Genomic DNA, 17,134 nt, shown 5'->3' with positions numbered 1-17,134 from the left:
TAGGTTTTAGGATTTTTGCCAATAAAAACCATATCACAGATCGCACCTCACGACTCGTGCGATTTTAGATTGCAGTGCACATTTCAAATTTGATTATCGAAAAATCCAGATACACAGAGACGTTCCTGCTGTCACTGATGGATGCCGACTGAGCTGCCGAGCACGCACATACCAAAATATATACAATCAGTGCACACCTAGCGGCATAAGATGGAAACGTTCCCTTCTTTGTGAATAGCTCTCGTATGTTTTGTGGGGGAATGTTGGCAGTTCTTGCTGAGAGGTGTAGTGGAATTGTAGGATGTGTTGCCAGTTTGTTAAGTGACCAATTAGAATACAGCACCCAGGTGACATATTTTGTAGAGATACATTGAAGCTAAACTTACATGTATTGCAGAACGGTGAAACACCAATTGTGAGGCAGCAATTTAAGCTGATATAGGCCTTCTGCTCTGTCCTGTGACACAGTCTGCCATCAATGAAAAGTACATAACCGTCAATTTCTATCTGTCTTCTGAATCCTTACATGAATTGTTCAGCAACTGCAGTGAAGAGTTTTCTGATAATCACAATCATGGCTTTCCCCAGCTTGTAGTATCACTGTCCAGCTGAACTCCTGGACATCAGGTTACATCAGGGATCAGTTGATCAACACAGCCTTAATTGCAAGTACATACCCAAATTGCAGAAAGCAACTACAAAATAATGTGGAGAGCAACTCTTCCAGAACACCTGGAACGAAACTGTGAATAACACACCTATTGTTGCTAATGTATGGATGATAACATCAGAGTGTCCTGTCCAGTACTTACTTTATTTTTAAGCTTGTCTTTGATTACAGTTGTTCATGCAACCAGGTAAGTTATTTTAATCATCTGCACAATTCATTGTGATTGATTAGAAAGTGATTTGCCCAATTTTTCATGGATGGAAACATCATAGGTTTTTTTATATATATATATATATATATATATATATATATATATATATATATATATATATATATATATATATACTGTGAGTGAACAGTAAATTTCTGAGATGCTCATAAGAATTCATACTTTATTACGTGCTGCATACAGAGTGTGGTACGAGTGTAGCTGTATCATTGCTGTATATTACATATTCTGAGGACAGTGCAAGTAAGCTAAGATGCTGGGAACCTACTATCAAAAAAGTTGGTTATTTATTGGATGACAGATTTAAATGCAAAATGGGACTGTCAATTGTTTTCAAAAGTTCCCAAGAATTCATGCTTCTCCAGATGATAAGCTTTGTGTAGAGGAGATATAATTTCTTTAAATGTTGACAAGGAGGACACTTGGTTGATTTGAGATAACGTTAAAACCTACTTTAAAGATAAATATTATTTAAAGACTTTTGTTATGCAAAAGAAAGTAAACACACTACTTTCAGTTAAAGACTTTATCCAGAACTATGAGTGCTGTGAAAATTGGAAGGTTTCATATATAAAGCATGCAAAAATGTTTCTGGTATATGCTGGGAATAAATATAATGTGACTGTAAATGTTTCCTTGCACTCTAAAGTACAATATATTTGTAAGACTGAGAGATATGTAAAAGAATATAGGATTAACATCTGACAGATTTATCTTTGAATGGGGCTGTCAAATGAAATGAAGAGTGTTTGCTCTGACAGTTAGTGATGAGCACATGTGGAGGCCATGTTTTGTATCACACTTACTGACTTCATGGCCTATTTCCACTTGTATGACTGGTATAATGCAAGACTTATAGTTATGCCTGATTCGATAATAGACAAGCATTCCAAAACTGGTCATCTGTAAATAAATGTTCTTCCTGTGTAACTTAATATTGTTTTCATAACAGTTATTGTAATCACAAAAAAATTGTAGATGCACTCAAATCCCAGCATGCTGAAGATGCAGAAATGAAACACACAGAACACAGGATTCTGTTTAATTTAAAATTCAAATTAACTTTAAAAGTTTTGTGATCCACTGATTTTTTTTTATGTAAACATGGTCATTTCACCCTGATGTAAATTTATGAATTTATGTATCTTTATCAGTAGTAATATTTTGATCAGCAGCTATGGTGCATGTAGAAAGGCTGATTTGGTGTTAGCAATTGGATTTAATATCGAGAATACCAGTACTTCTGCATTTTTCAACAAGGCATATATGTTTGCTTTTAAATAGCACAAAAAAGAACTTTGACTATTTAACTTTCTACAGTACTGGCATTTCATATCCAAGAGTGGTACAGAAGAAAATGAAAAGGTTTAAATCAGAATTGCATGCTCTATATCCTTAGTGCAGTAGTTTAACTGTTTTTTAATTACATATCATAATATTGGATTTTGTGCTAGTAATCTGTTAATGTTCTATTTATGATTGTTACTGCTCCTAGTTAATATATTGATTTGAAAATTTGATTTTATGCTTATTTAGTCCACTATAAATGTGGCTGAATGCTGTTGATTAACTTGAGGGTAGTTTTAGAACATACCACACCTGTCACAGTTTATTACTTGCAATGTTCATTCGTCAGTTAGGTAGTTCACACGTCTTAGGAACTGTGTCAAAGATGGTGATATTTTCAGGAGCCTACAGCCTACAAATCACAGCAAAAATTTTCCTGGTGAAAATATTTACATTTAAATTGAGCCTACTGCCAAGAAACTTGAAAAGAAAGACACCTATTCTAATTGTTGCCAAATAAGGGGTATAAAAATCATTATGCGCATGCACAGTACAATTATTTATAATCTAAAAATGTTGTTCTGATTAATCATCATGGGTGCTGTGTTACAAAAATTAAATAATGAAATAATACAGTTTTTTGTATATTTTGTGACTTATTAACTGTCTAAATATTGACTTTTGATAGCAGAAAGTGAAACTGTTAGGATGACTGGTGGATCACACTGGGTTCAGCAAAAAGAATGCAGACTGTTTTCTTAAATAATGGAGCAAAAGTTTTCAGGATGTTGTGGCATCTCTTGCCTTCGATTAGTTTCAGTCTTAGGTATTATGCTTTTCTTAGTATGTAAATGACCTTCCTTTTATTATTCAATGATTAGAATGTATACTTTTTACTGATGACATAAGTATTTTCCGTATTTGGATTGATTAAAAAGACTGCAGGAAAGGATGAATAGCTTTTTTAAAGATACATAAAAGGCAACCAAGAAGTTTCTGTTCAGAGGCCATACAGACTGAAATCGGTATGCCAGTCAGGCAAATCACAATGAGCACTGAGGCAGTCATCCCACTGTTGCACCAGTTTGATGATATCTGTTTGGTGAAACACCGTGTCCTCCTGTGTGAAGAAGTGCTTAACTGCCTGCTGCACATCCTTTAAATCATTTTTTAAGGACTGAAGGAATTATAATTGTGTGGGTGGAGATCAGGACTGTAGGGCGAGTGTTCAAGTGTCTTCCACTTGAGTTGGCATAACTAATGCGTTATTACATTTGTGGTATGGAGACATGCATTAACATGAAGCAACCGCACTCCTTGGCGCACCATTCCACAATGGTGGTTTTCAACAGACATGCTGCTCCATACACATTCTTAGTTCTCCATTGGATGTCTACCTTCTTTTTTTTCCCCCCTGTTTGGCAGCCAAGAAAAAAATAACTGCGTAGTGGTTCTGTTTGGACATATTTGGTAATAACTTCGGTATAGTTCACATTTTTGCATGTACTGCACACTCATCAGAAATGCTACTCTAATCCATTGCCTGCATGAACTGGTGCGGCACAATAGTGGTTAAACATCAGTGAGAAATGTGGCTTAATGGGTGGAAAATAATCTTATAATTTTGGAATGTACATTTTGAGGAGAATTTAAATAGAGGAAAAAAAATATTCTGAAACTTCTTAACCAACTACCTAAATGACGTTGAAGCCATTAAAACAACCTCTTATTTTCCTGATGTCTTATGGAATAACACTGAGGTAACTCATCTTTTTGAAAACAACTTTTGGTTGGACTAGAAGATCTACCTAGAATAATGCATGGCAAAGCTGCATGATCTTGTAGACACCAATGAAAGGATTTAAGAAATTTTAGAAAGATGTAAAATATGGTGGCCAGCATAAAAGTATATCTCTGAAAAAATGTTAATTTTGCATGTAAAAAGAAAGCATATATAAATGATGATGAAATTTAAAAAACAATGAATGTGAAACTAGTTTTCAGTTTATAATCAGTGAACTAAAATTGATATAAAATAATTTGCAGCAGCAAAATGTTGGCCTATGTAGAAGGAAAAAGTGCTTAAAATACTGCGATAAAACTCACACTTTTTGGAAATAGTGTACAAAGACCAAATTGTATAAAAAATAGAGGCCATGTTACAAAAAAGAGGGGTAGGGGGGCTGTAATAGCAAGTAAGTCACCATGAAAAACCTATCGTGGCAAATTGTAATGTTGAGGGGACACTAATCAATTGTTAGACAAAAGGCACTACCAAACAAGTTATTACTCATAACAAATATGAAATGTAAATAATTTATGTGATATTTCTGTTTAAAAAGAGCTGCAAAATAAGGTATATGCTCATGTAGGCATAGCTTTGGAAACCTTAATAATGAAATCTATCTACTGTCTTGTGTTCAGTAGCGGGTAACAAAGCAATCTTAACTTGGAAAGAAGGAGGCGGAGGGACAGAATGAGGAGAGGATTTGATGATGTGTTCAGTAGTGTGGTGGGGGGGGGGGGGGAGATAGAGTAATGGAGTAGTGTGGAATGGGATGGGAAGAAGAGGAGAGTGTCGGGGAAGGGTGTAGACAGATGGAGGAGGGTGACCAGTTGAGAGGGTGAGACTAAGGACAGGGGGTTGTTGCAATGAAGGATGTATCAGAGGGAGAGCTCTCTTATCCACAGTAATGTAAAACATGTTGGCGGGAGTGGGGGGAGATATTTTTTTTTTTTTTTTTTTTTTGGGGGGGGGGGGGGGGGACCATATTCTATGTGGCGAAGCAACATTGTAATCAACCAAATTATATTGGGCAGCATGTTCTGCAACATCTCACTCCACTTGACTTTAGCTAGTTTGGTGGTTGCAATTAATAAGTGTGGACTGTTTGTTGTTGCTCTTACTTACATAGAATGCTATGTAGTTGTTACAGACTAGTTGGTTATGGTGTAGCAGCTTTTACAGTAGGCCCTGTCTTTGATGGCATAGAAAATGATGATGACAGTTCTGGAATAGGAGTGGTTTATGTGTGTGGAAAAGGTCTTGCACCTGTGTCTTCCACAGGGTTATGACCCATGAGACAATGGTTTAGGAATAAACACAAAGAGAACTGATAATTACAAAGAGGAACAGCATGCCAAAAACTAGTTCCCTTTAATTGGCTATTCTCTTATGAAAAATATCGATGTCCTGAATTGTAAAATTAATGCTAGACCTGGGATTTGGATACCTCAGATGAATAAACACCTGAAAAACATCTGGATTGCCAAACAAAACTCAGAGGTAGTTTGGTCTACAGCCTGCAGTGAAATATATAAAAGTGTCTTTGTGCATGTTGGGACAGATTGTCTTTGCAGCTGCAGTGAAATTCAGATCATAAATAAAACAACAAAAATAATTAGAACAGCCAAAACTGTTTGTCCCGGATCCAGGATAGTGATAAGTGGAATTATGCATAGAAGATCAGTGAGTGATAGCTAAACAGAACAGAATAAAGAACTGGATGTGAAAACAGTGTGATACTTTAGGGGCAGTATTTTTAGGTCTTAATAAATTCGTTACCAGTAACTGCCTATCACAAGATGGATTCCATTTGAACTTGCAGTAAAGTTTTGGTAGATATGTGTGCAGTTATTTTTTTTAAAAAAAAACAAGGTAAACTGAGTTTTAGTAAAGAGGGTGATAATTTAAATAAGAATATAATAATATTAGATTTCTGTCCTCCAGTAGAATAAATCATCTACTCAAAAAAAGAAGGAGAAACAGGAGTCAGAAAGCAAAACAGAAGTATGCGCTAAAGCAAGCAGTCCACAAAATGTGGTCCCTAATTTTATGCTTTTCTATCAGAATGTTCAGTCCTTGTGTAATAAGTGAGGAGGTGGCCTTGCCTGCATCTATCGATAGTGCAGGGTGCAGTCGCCTGCGAGTTGTGGCTATGTCGGGAACAACAATGCCTGTCACATGGGTCCTGAAGCCATCCTCATTTCAAACAGGCAGCTGGCAGAGGTGGTGAAGGCTGCTGGCAGAGTGCAAGCAGAGCTTGCAATTTGCAGCATTGTTCCCAGAGTTGATCAGGATCCTTCGGTTTGGAGCCGAGTGGAGGGTCTCGAACAAAGGCATCGTTGACTCTGTGACGGTCTTGGCTGCAGATTTCTAGACTTGGGTTATCTGGTAGGGAATTTTAGGACTCACCTTGATAGGTCAAGTGTGCACTACATGTTGATAGGTCAAGTGTGTACTACATGAGAGAAGCAGCTACATGATTAGCAGAGTACTTGTGGGGTGCACATGGTTTTTTTTTAGGCTAGATGTTAGTCTGAGGTACTCTGATGAATACTCACTAGCTGATTTGCAGATAGAGACATCAGACAGTGTCCAGAGTAGAGGCATTTTGACTGTAAAATTTTATTAGTAAATTGTCTTAAGTATTCACAAACTCCTCATGCTCAAATTATTCCTAGGACCAAGAGATGGCTAAAACCCGAAGTAGAAAGCTCTGAGGTACTTAGTGTGTCATGGAATATTTATTGGAAGAACAGATTAGATGCCATAGGAGGGGGAGTGTTCATTGCAGTTGACAAAAATATTGTGTCTGTTGACGTTGAAATTAAGGGTGACAATGAAGTTATCTGGTCATGTATAACAGGTTTAGGTGAAATAAAGTTAATTGTTGGATGCTTTTATCAGCACCTGACTTTGCTGTGACAGTTCTAGAGTCATTCAAAGAAAGTCTACGGCCAGTAGTGCATAGGTACCTGGATTATGCAATAATAGTTAGAGGCGACTTTAACCTATCAAGTATAGTTTGGGACGTCTACAGATTCATTGTGGGGGGTGCAGACAGACAGTCTTGCAAAATACTTTTGAATACATTTTCCTAAAACTGTCTTGAGCAGCTAGTTAGGCAGCCCACATGGTGGAAATATTTTAGATCTTGTGGCTACAAACAGGCCGGATCATATTGATGGCATCAGTATAGAGGCAGGGGCTAGTGATCATGATATCATCATAGTGGCTATGTTTTGAAAAGTTAACAAAACAACCAAGAAGGCTGGGAGAGTGTTTCTGATTGAAAAAGAAGGTAAGCAGTTGTTATCATCTCACTTAGTGCATTGCAATCGTTTAGTTCCAGTATGGTGGACATAGAAGAATTATGGGCAAAGTTTAAACTGATTGTAAATCGTGCTGTGGACCAGTATGTACCTAGTAAGTGTATTAAGGGTGGAAAAGACACTATGGTGTAACAATGAAATTTGGAAAATTCTGAGGAAGCAAAGGCTGTTGCACTCACAGTTCAAAAGAAAACGCACACAGGATAACAGGCAAAGGTTAGAGGTCCGTGTGTCTGCGAAAAGATGTATGCGCGAAGCATACAACAACTACCACTGTTGTACAGAAAAAGATCTGGTCGAGAACCCGAGAAATTCTGGTCATATGTAAATTCGCTAAGTGGGTCTAAGGCTTCCATCCTGTCACTCACTCACCAGTCTGGTGTGGTAGTTGAAGATAGTAAAATGAAAGCCGAAATTCAAAATTCCACATTCAAGAAATCTTCCACACAGAAGAATCGTAGAAATATACTGTTGTTACTGTCACACAGAGTCCCCTATATAGGACACAGTGATAAGCATTGCTGGTGTAGAGAGACAGCTTAAAGGGTTGAAAGCAAATAAGTGACCAAGTCCTGATGGAATCGGAGTTCACTTTTACAAAGATTACTGTATAGCATTGGCCCCTTATTTACATTTCTCATAATTCTCTTGCCAGCACAAAATTGCAAACAGCTGGAAAAAAAGGCATAGGTGACTCCTGTATATAAGAAGGCTAAAAGAATAGACCCACAAAATTACAGAAGAATATCCTTAACATCAGTTTTTGTGGAGTTCTAGAACATATTCTGATTTCTAATACAATAAATTTTCTAGAGACTGAAAAGCTTATTTCCACAAATCATCATGGTTTTAGAAAGCACCAGTCTTCGGAAACTCAACTTGCCCTTTTCTCACATCATGTACTGCAAATTATGGATAAAGGGCAACAGGCAGATCCCATATTTCTAGATTACCGAAAAGCATGTGACATAGTACCAGATTGCAGACTGTTGTAGGAGCATGCGGAATAGGTTGCCAGACATGCAAGCAGTTCGAAGACTTCTTAAGTAATAGCACCCAGTATGTTGTCCTCAATGGCGAGTGTGCATAAGAGACAATGCTATTGCCAGGAATGCCGCAGGGAAGTGTGATACGACTGCTTTTATTTCCTGTATGCATAAATGATCTGGTGGACAGGATGGGCAGGAGTAGTGATACAGCATACCCTCCACCATGTACCATACGGTGGCTTGCGGAGTATGTATGTAGACGTAGATGTACTGCTGTATACTAAAGATATGTTGTACTACAATGAACATTCATGTGGCTGCTGTAAAGTATGGTATTGCATAGCTTGTGGGATGACTTGATAATGAACTTAGTCTCAAAACTAGTGATCGAGTAATAAAGGAAATCAATATTGCAGCTTTGACAGTTCTCTGCAATGTATTGCATAATTTAGTGATTTTGTGAATGTAGCAGAAAAGCCTATTGAGCATACTGACCCATAAACAGCCCATACAAATGATATAAAAAATTAATCAGATAGATGACACAATATTTCTCATGCCAACTAATATATAAAAAGTACAGCAAGATTGTTAAAGCAAAACACTCATCAGGAATAGATAAAATACCAGATTTCATTGTAAAAAATGTGTGGACTTAATCTCTGAACCACTGATCTGTCTCATAAACCTGTCCTTCTCAACTGGCAGTTTTCCAGCATGCTTAAAAATTACTAAAGTGAAACCACTACAAAAAGAGAAGCCAGCAAGAGGTGTCAAACTATAGAAGTGTTTCTCTGCTGTCTGTAGTTTCAAAAATTTTAGAGAAATATTTTTTATGAAGGACTGTTTGATTTCATAAATGAATATAATATACTAATAAAATCACAATGTGGTTTTAGGAAAAATCACTCAACAGAAACAGCAACTTTTCTTTTCTGTATGTAATGCTACAATCCATAGGTAGGCAGGAACATACCCTGAGCATATTCCTAGGTTTATCAAAAATGTTTGATGCCATAAGTCATGATAAATTACTTGGTAAGAGCCGTAATTTAGGTGTTAGGGGAGCAGCACATAATTGAATTAAATCATACATCAATGAAAGAAAACAGCTGATAGAGATAACATATAAAGTAAATGTGGCAGTCAGTACCCATCAGTGTGATGTATGAGTGGTCAAACATGGAGTTCCCTAAAGTTCCAGTTTGGGTCCAATCCTGTTCTTAATATATGTGAATCATCTTGAGTTGTTGCATAAATTCATAGTGTTTCTCTGTAAGTTTAATAAAAACAACAAATACACATAACAGAGAATTTAGTGATCAATAATATACTTTCCTTCACTATTTACAACAGTCTGCCAGTGCTGGGGTGACTTTTTGATTCTGTGATTGTAGAAGTCACGTGATTTTGAGGTGAAGAATTTGTCGAGTCATGTTCAGAGTGCATTTTATCCAGAAAGGTAGTCCCTTGAATGTTGTTAGATAGAGAGAGGAAAAGGTGGAAATCTGAGGACCCAAGATCAGGTGAATAAGGTAGGTGTGTCATGACTTACCAACACAACTCGTGTACAATGTTTTTGTTGGTCTAGCAGAATGCAAGCATGCATTATCGTGGAGTAGCATCACTTCACTCAGCTTTCTGGTCATTCCTTTTGGATTGCCTCTGCAAGACATCTTAGTTGTTGTTGATAAATATCAGCAGTGATGATTACACCTGGGGGAAGCAATTTGTAGTACACCACAATGTCGCTGTTCGTCCAGATGCATTAGGGGGAATTGCTGCTTTGTTTGGGCTCAACTCTCATCAACAGCAGTGATACAGGATAGGAATAGTCAATGTTGTTCATGAGCCAATTGATGACAAGCAAGTCGATATGTGCATATGGCCACCTGCTGGTTTTTGTGATTTTGGATTAGAGCATGCAGTACCCATACACGTAATTTTTGAATCCACCCCATTGCATACAAACGTCACATGGCGATGGACTGATCACAGTTGATCGCATTTGCCAGTTTTCAAGTTCACTGACATGGGTGATTGTGGATTAGTGCATTTAAACGATCTGCTTCAAACATAAAGGTCTTCCTGAACATCGAGAGTCACTAATGTCAAAATGATCCTCCTCAATATGAGAACATTTTCTTGCCATGCTCTATCCATTGGCATTATCGTCATACACCATGCTAATGTTTCTGGCTGCCTCTGGTGCTGTCATCTCTGTATTGAACTTAAACAGGAGAATACATTGGAAATATTCCAATTTCTCCACTTTGCACTTCATTTTTTAGTGCCCACAATTCCACTCACTATCTCCAAATGACAAAATGATAATATGTAAACTCAAATGGCAATGGTGAACTATATATGAAAACAACAGTAAAGCCTTCACAAAGACTATAGCAGAATACTTTGATCCAAACATCTTGATGATAAATCTGGGAAAAAACTGTTGCAGTGGACGTGTTCACCACCAAGAATAGGACATTAGCTAATCCACATTCTGAAATAAATGGCTAAACAAATGGCAAAGCAGTGTGTGCAAAATTTCTTTGTGTATGCATACAACAGAATATGAAATGGGATACACATGTAGGCTACATAAACAGAAAACTGGGCAAAACATGTTTCATAATCATACTATAATCTCAGGACCATATATTTTGTTTATATTCAGTCAGTACTAAAATATTGTGTAGTATTTTGGGGAAATTGTGGACCAAGTTTGAAGTAATTTAAATTACAGAAAAAGGTTTCTAGACTAATGGAAGGGATAGATCAAAGACCATGATGGAAGCCACTACTTAAGAAAAATAAAATACTACCACATCCATGTATTTACATACTAGAAAATGTAATAATTATAAAAGAAAAAATCAAAAAGTAGCAGTCCATGCATCGTCCTTATGAATCTGTGCATAGCTGCCATGCAGAACAAATATGTGATACACATGTACAACAGAAAAGAAACAGCACTATTAAAGAAATGCATTACCAAAATCCACAAAAATAATAATAGACAGAAACAATTTCAAATCAACAGAGAAGGATTACTTAGTGAAGCACTGCTTCTACACATAAGGGAGTTTCAAGAAAATGAAAACTGCAGCACAAATTAAGATTATTTTTGTAAAGTGTATAGGTAATAAGATATTGTGTAATATTAACCTTTGCTAAATTGATATAAGGAGAAAAAAATAATGTGTGTGGTACTTAAGGAATGATTCATTATCTTTTGTACACCATATAGGCTTAGATTTACAGGAGCAATAAATAAATAAATAAATAGGATTGCTGTAGACTTTGACAAAGAAACTGCTTATACAGCATGAACTAAACCACCTTGGATGGTGTTGTGTCATCATTAACATATATTCCAATTTGTATTTTCCGTCGGTGTACAAATTACAAACAAGTAGATCTGACACAGATATATGGAAGAGCTTTGATTAATGAATTTAAATTGATGAGTAAAAGGTTTACAAAAATCTTTGTTTTAATAATATTGTTGTAGCCCTCACTGAGAGCCAACAATGTTTATTAACACAGGTAATTTCTGTAAAAACAATGTAAAATTACTTGTTAGTCCATGAACCAAACAGTTCTTGGTGAAATATTCATCTGAACCACAATGGAAATTAATATGAGATAGTTCCAGATAACTTAATAAAGTCAAAGTGTGATTTAGTCAGATAATACTTATTTTGTAATAAAAGTCCCATATGGACAAGAATTGGCAGAAACCACAAGTTTTTGGATCATAGCACTAAACACAATATAAACAGCCATAGCACTGCACAATCTCACTTGCAGAGGCAGGTCAGATAACAGAAAACTGAGCTAAGACTGCCACCGGGCAGTCCTATATTTATCCTGTTACAGAACCTCTTATGGCTGATCTGTGATATTTGGCCTTGCCCATTTGCACATCCAATGGGTTTACTAAAAAGACCATTATGTAGATAATTACAAAATGTAACAAATTGGATTGATTGAAATGGTAATATGATAGCCAGCGGAAAGGAAGTGCATCAGGGCTTCACGATGATGAAATTTTTATTCTCACTGATTACAGTTCAGTTGCTCCTGAATTATACTCATATGAATTGATAGCAATAAAATGAAAGAGAAATACTTTTTGAAATAAATTGCCTTACAGGAATTTTATATTTGTATTTGGTTTTGAATTGTAACTCAATTAACATTACAGTAAGCAGTGTTCTGATTAATACCGTGAGAAGCAAGAGAAGCAGAGACTAAAAAGGCGCAAAAAGTTTAACGTATTTTCACAAGGATTAACAGAATTTCTTGATTGTATTTCCCTACATACGTGTTTTATGGAATTTGTTTGAAAATTTTGATCTGAATGTCAGGACCACTGGTTATATTTCTTGGACTTAACTACTTACACAGTATATGTCAACTCTTAATTGCAAATTGATTAGTAACAAGAAATAAGTTTGTTAATGAAGATTATGAAACATGTTTTCATTGTAGTATGATCACTGAAAGGAGGTGACCTTACGTGTGTCTCACTGGACCATTATTGTAAGTGATTTGCTTTGATAAAAACATGAGTCCTGATACATTTATTATGAAGCTTTCTTACATTAAGGTTACTGGTAATATGACTGTTCCTTGATGCCATTATTAATCTGCAGTACCAGAAAATTTTAAATATTCTCTTTCATTGAAAATATCAGTTTTGTATCAGTGGTTTGAGAACAGATATGGACATTTGATAGAACTCAATTCATTGGTGGAATACTGAAAAACTAAATCAGTGAACAGGACTCTTCACAAATGATTAGCACAAATTATTCTGAAATATTGGTTGAGCTTATAAGATCCTTACGACATTGCAATAATCTTTACTGAATATAGGGTATTCAGTTAACACAACCCTCTTACAGCAATTCTGCAACAAAGCTGGTGGCAAACAGTGGAGACATTAATGAGTTGGCCTAATATGAACACACTGTAAATGGTGTCATTGCTATGTATGTATTGCTCAGGTACAAATCATCTAAATGAGTGGGAATTAATTACAGCACTTGCTCAATTATTTCCATGCAAATACTGTCACTGTGTGATAATCATGTGCCAATATTACTATGATAAATGCAATTTGTATAGCTTCAACAGTAATTCGGGTTACAGATATGGATCATACTTTGCTAAACTACAGCATATAAATTCTCACCACTTTCTACTGTAACATCACATTTTTCATACATAGAAAGATATTGATTTTGTTAGATGATGATGATGATGATGATGATGATGATGATGATGATGATTTTAGGAGTGCTGGTACATTTACCTTTCTGACATGTCTTGTCATTTTTTACCACAACTACAATTACTGCAATGGCATTTGAGGCTTCTTGCTGTGAACTCACTTTATTGAATTTCTTCTTCCAATGGAGTTAATACGTCTTTTACACTTGAACTTTCTTTTATCATAAACAATAAAATAAAGGATATAGACAAACCAAGAAATAAGTATGTAACGTTTTAGCAATCAAATCAATAGAAATAACAAGTCAATTATGTAACAGATAAGCTTACAAATAAGAACTGGAACCTGATAGCTGAACATAAGTGCTTGTTTGTAGCACACAAGAACACACAGATACAATTTTCTGATGTTGTTTCCTGTCTGTCAATAACAGAAGCAATTAATTATGGCTGGATTAGTGTCCATGAGAGCCATAGTGAGGTGATGCTCAACCCTCTGGCAGAACTGCTAAAGCTGCCACTTCCCCTTCCCCTCCCCCAGCTCCTCCAGAATAAACTAGACATACTTACGAAATTCTATAATTTCAAAAATAGTTTTAATAAAAAAGAAGTGTTACTGAAAATTATTGCACCCTACAAATTAGATGTATCATCGTAGGAAATTATTAAAACATTGTATGAACTGTATAAAGAAATTGGAAGTAAAACTAAACATATGTCTATTATATTTTAGTATGATGTATAATAAAGAACATATTTTACTTGCCCCTCATAAATTATTCGTGCATAAATTATTAATTGGAAATAAAAGATAAAGGGCTGTAATTAAGCGTGGAGAACACATACCTTTCTAAGAATTGTGTTTTTATTATAATTTTAATTTTAATTTTCTTAATTTGAGCAAAGAAAACCCCTTGAATATGTCATTTAAGCCAAATGTAGCAGCTGTGTCGTATTCTGTTGACAAAACTGAATTTCACAGTCTTGCTTCACATACACTCAATCTTAAGTAGCTTTTTATCATCTGTAATTTGCTGAAATAGTGTTCACAGAATGCTCCAGTCAATTGAATTATCATAAATAACACCAAAGCTATTTCATTGTTTAGATAAGTATCTCATAACCTACTCTATGGGAAAAAAACCTTCGAAACATGCAAATAAAAAGCTGTATCAGCGCTCATCAACTCTTTCTGCTGGAACTTTAAAGCTGCTGTTTCATTCAATAACTCATCTGTAGTGATATTTCTGCTATATGTGACACCAAATCTGAGGTATATTTTTCAAAATAAGACACAGAGTTCTCATTTAAGGCATTCCCAACAGGAATGTAAAGTGAGGTGAAATTATGAGTTATGTGAGAGATCTGCATGCCAATTCACTTACCATTCTATCAGATACTTTGAAGCAGTGACACTTCAGCCCTCAGTTGGCAGAGATCGTCAAAAATCAGAAGCCTTCAGTCAAATAGTATATTTGGTTCAGAACTTGCTTGGTGGCATCTGAGATACTCAAATACCACAGCAAAGTAGGAACAAAAACTCCATTGTTGAACATGAGTGAGCTGTGTTGAAGGGAGCTGTGTGAACAGAGTAGACTGTTGGCATATCATAACCTATTTGACACCTGTTCAATAGTAGTTTTTTCTTTATGATGCTAATTGGGTGAAATGATACTGTCACAACAGCAAGCACGTTCGGTCATGGGCTGAGCAAAAGGCTTCTTCTCAAAGGCAGAAAATAGATTCTGCAGGGATAGGAAACTCACATATCTATCATGAACTGATCTTAAATTGACTTTTTTTTTGCCAGTTTTTGTGTCCCCATTGTTTCTGTGCCCTCAGCATGGGCCTGTTTGCAGTGGTGTCTGTGCACCCATGTCCAGTTCAGATACCATGTGTATAAATGTCAGGTCACCATGAAAGCATACGCTTTTGTTGTAAGTTAAAGTAGAAGTATCTATCTGTCACTTTTGTACTATACCAAGATTTTTGATGGACAAACATGGTTATGGAAGCTTCTCGATGAATAAATATGGAGATAAGATCGACTGGACACATACTTGATTGGAAATGTATCTGGCTAATAGTTTGAGGAATGTGCGGGATATGGAATAAGCTTGATATTGTATTGTCGTTGCAATCATTTATAGTCCTACAGGGAAATATGTGCAATTTTTTAACTTTTGATAATAATATGTAGTTCCTTATGGGCAATAATTAATGTCTGTCATTAATACCTGTCTTTTGCAGCCACACAACAGACATCAGAAGCTGGCTAAAGTGTACCAGGCAGATAAGGTTAGTTATATTTTCTTTTGCAAGTTAATTATGCAGTTATGTCATAAATGACCATTTTCTTTTATTTTTTGTTAAAAAAATTATTCTCATTCCAGAAATTGTTAGATAATGCGATAGACACTGCTTTGCAAGCACAAAAGAAATGGGCACAGGTTCCTTGGCAAGAGAAAATAAAAATCTTTCAGAGAGCAGCAGAAATGATTGCAACAAAGTATAGATTTGATCTTAATGCAGTTACTATGTTGGGTCAATCCAAAACAGTGGTTCAAGCTGAAATTGACTCAGCTTGTGAATTAGCAGACTTCTTTAAGTAAGTACTGTGCTATGAAAGTCATATGGCGTACTTCTGTAGGGTAATCAGTTATGTTTTGGCGGACTAACTACTTTAAATATTTGAAAATATGCAACTTGAGAGAGCATGCCTCATTCTTGTCACAAGTTGCAAATTTTTGTTGCAAGTTGTGGTGGCCCTACGTAGAAATTGATAAAAGATTCTGATGCTGCAGAATTTCTGATGGCTTGTGACTGATTTGTAAAGTTTTCATGTGACTAAGATATGAGGGCTATTCAGAAAGTAAGGAATGTTCTGTTATTAAAAATAACTAAGTAGAAGAAATACATTTTATTATATACATCTGAAAGAGTGACTGACATATTACTTTTCCACATAGTCACCAAACACATTGGGGCACTTTTCATAGTGGTGGACAAGCTTTGAAAGACCTTCATCGTAAAATTCTGGTGCCTGAGACTTCAGGCAGTGAGTCACGCCCGCCTGGAGTTCCGCGTCATCATCAAAGCCCTGCGTTGCAAGCCAGTTCTTCATCTTGGGAAACAAGTGGAAGTCACTTGGTACAAGATCGGGGCTGTAGAGCGGATGAGGGAAAATTTCCTGTTTGAATGAATTAAGGAGTTATTTAATGTGGTTTGCCGTGTGAGGTCGGGCATTGTCGTGCAAAAACAAAATTTTGGATGTCAGCTTTCCTTGACATTTGTTTTGAACTGCTCTTCTAAGGCTGTGCAAAGTTTGACAGTACCGGGCAGAATTTATTGTTGCTCCACGTTTGAAAAAATCAATAAGCAGCACACCTTACCTACCCCAAAACACTGTCGCCATCAGCTTCCTTGCTGACAAGGTTTGCAAACATTTTCTTGGTTTTTGGGAGGACCTTTTGGGCCCTCACTCCATAGACTGTAATTTTGTCTCGCAATTGACGTGTTTCACCCAAGTCTCGTCACTGGTTACGATTCAATCCAGTAATGAATCACCATGTTGGTGGTAGGACTCCAGAAATGTCAACATTG

The 17,134-nt window shown here is 36.2% G+C and overlaps 1 protein-coding gene across 1 annotated transcript in view; it reads left to right on the top strand.

Moving 5' to 3' along the window:
• The window catches only part of LOC126183798 (delta-1-pyrroline-5-carboxylate dehydrogenase, mitochondrial), a 112,347-nt gene that overhangs the window by 13,755 nt on the left and 81,458 nt on the right, over window positions 1–17,134 (top strand). Inside the window, exons 4-5 of the mRNA XM_049926040.1 lie at window positions 15,782–15,829; window positions 15,925–16,139. Coding sequence (XP_049781997.1) covers window positions 15,782–15,829; window positions 15,925–16,139 — 263 coding nt within the window. The remainder of the gene's footprint in view (window positions 1–15,781; window positions 15,830–15,924; window positions 16,140–17,134) is intronic.

The sequence above is a fragment of the Schistocerca cancellata genome, chromosome 4 (assembly GCF_023864275.1).
Source record: "Schistocerca cancellata isolate TAMUIC-IGC-003103 chromosome 4, iqSchCanc2.1, whole genome shotgun sequence".
Classification (NCBI taxonomy): Eukaryota; Metazoa; Arthropoda; class Insecta; order Orthoptera; family Acrididae; genus Schistocerca; species Schistocerca cancellata.
The sequence above is the reverse complement of the archived record's forward strand: the minus strand, read 5'-3'. Positions and strand labels throughout refer to the sequence as shown.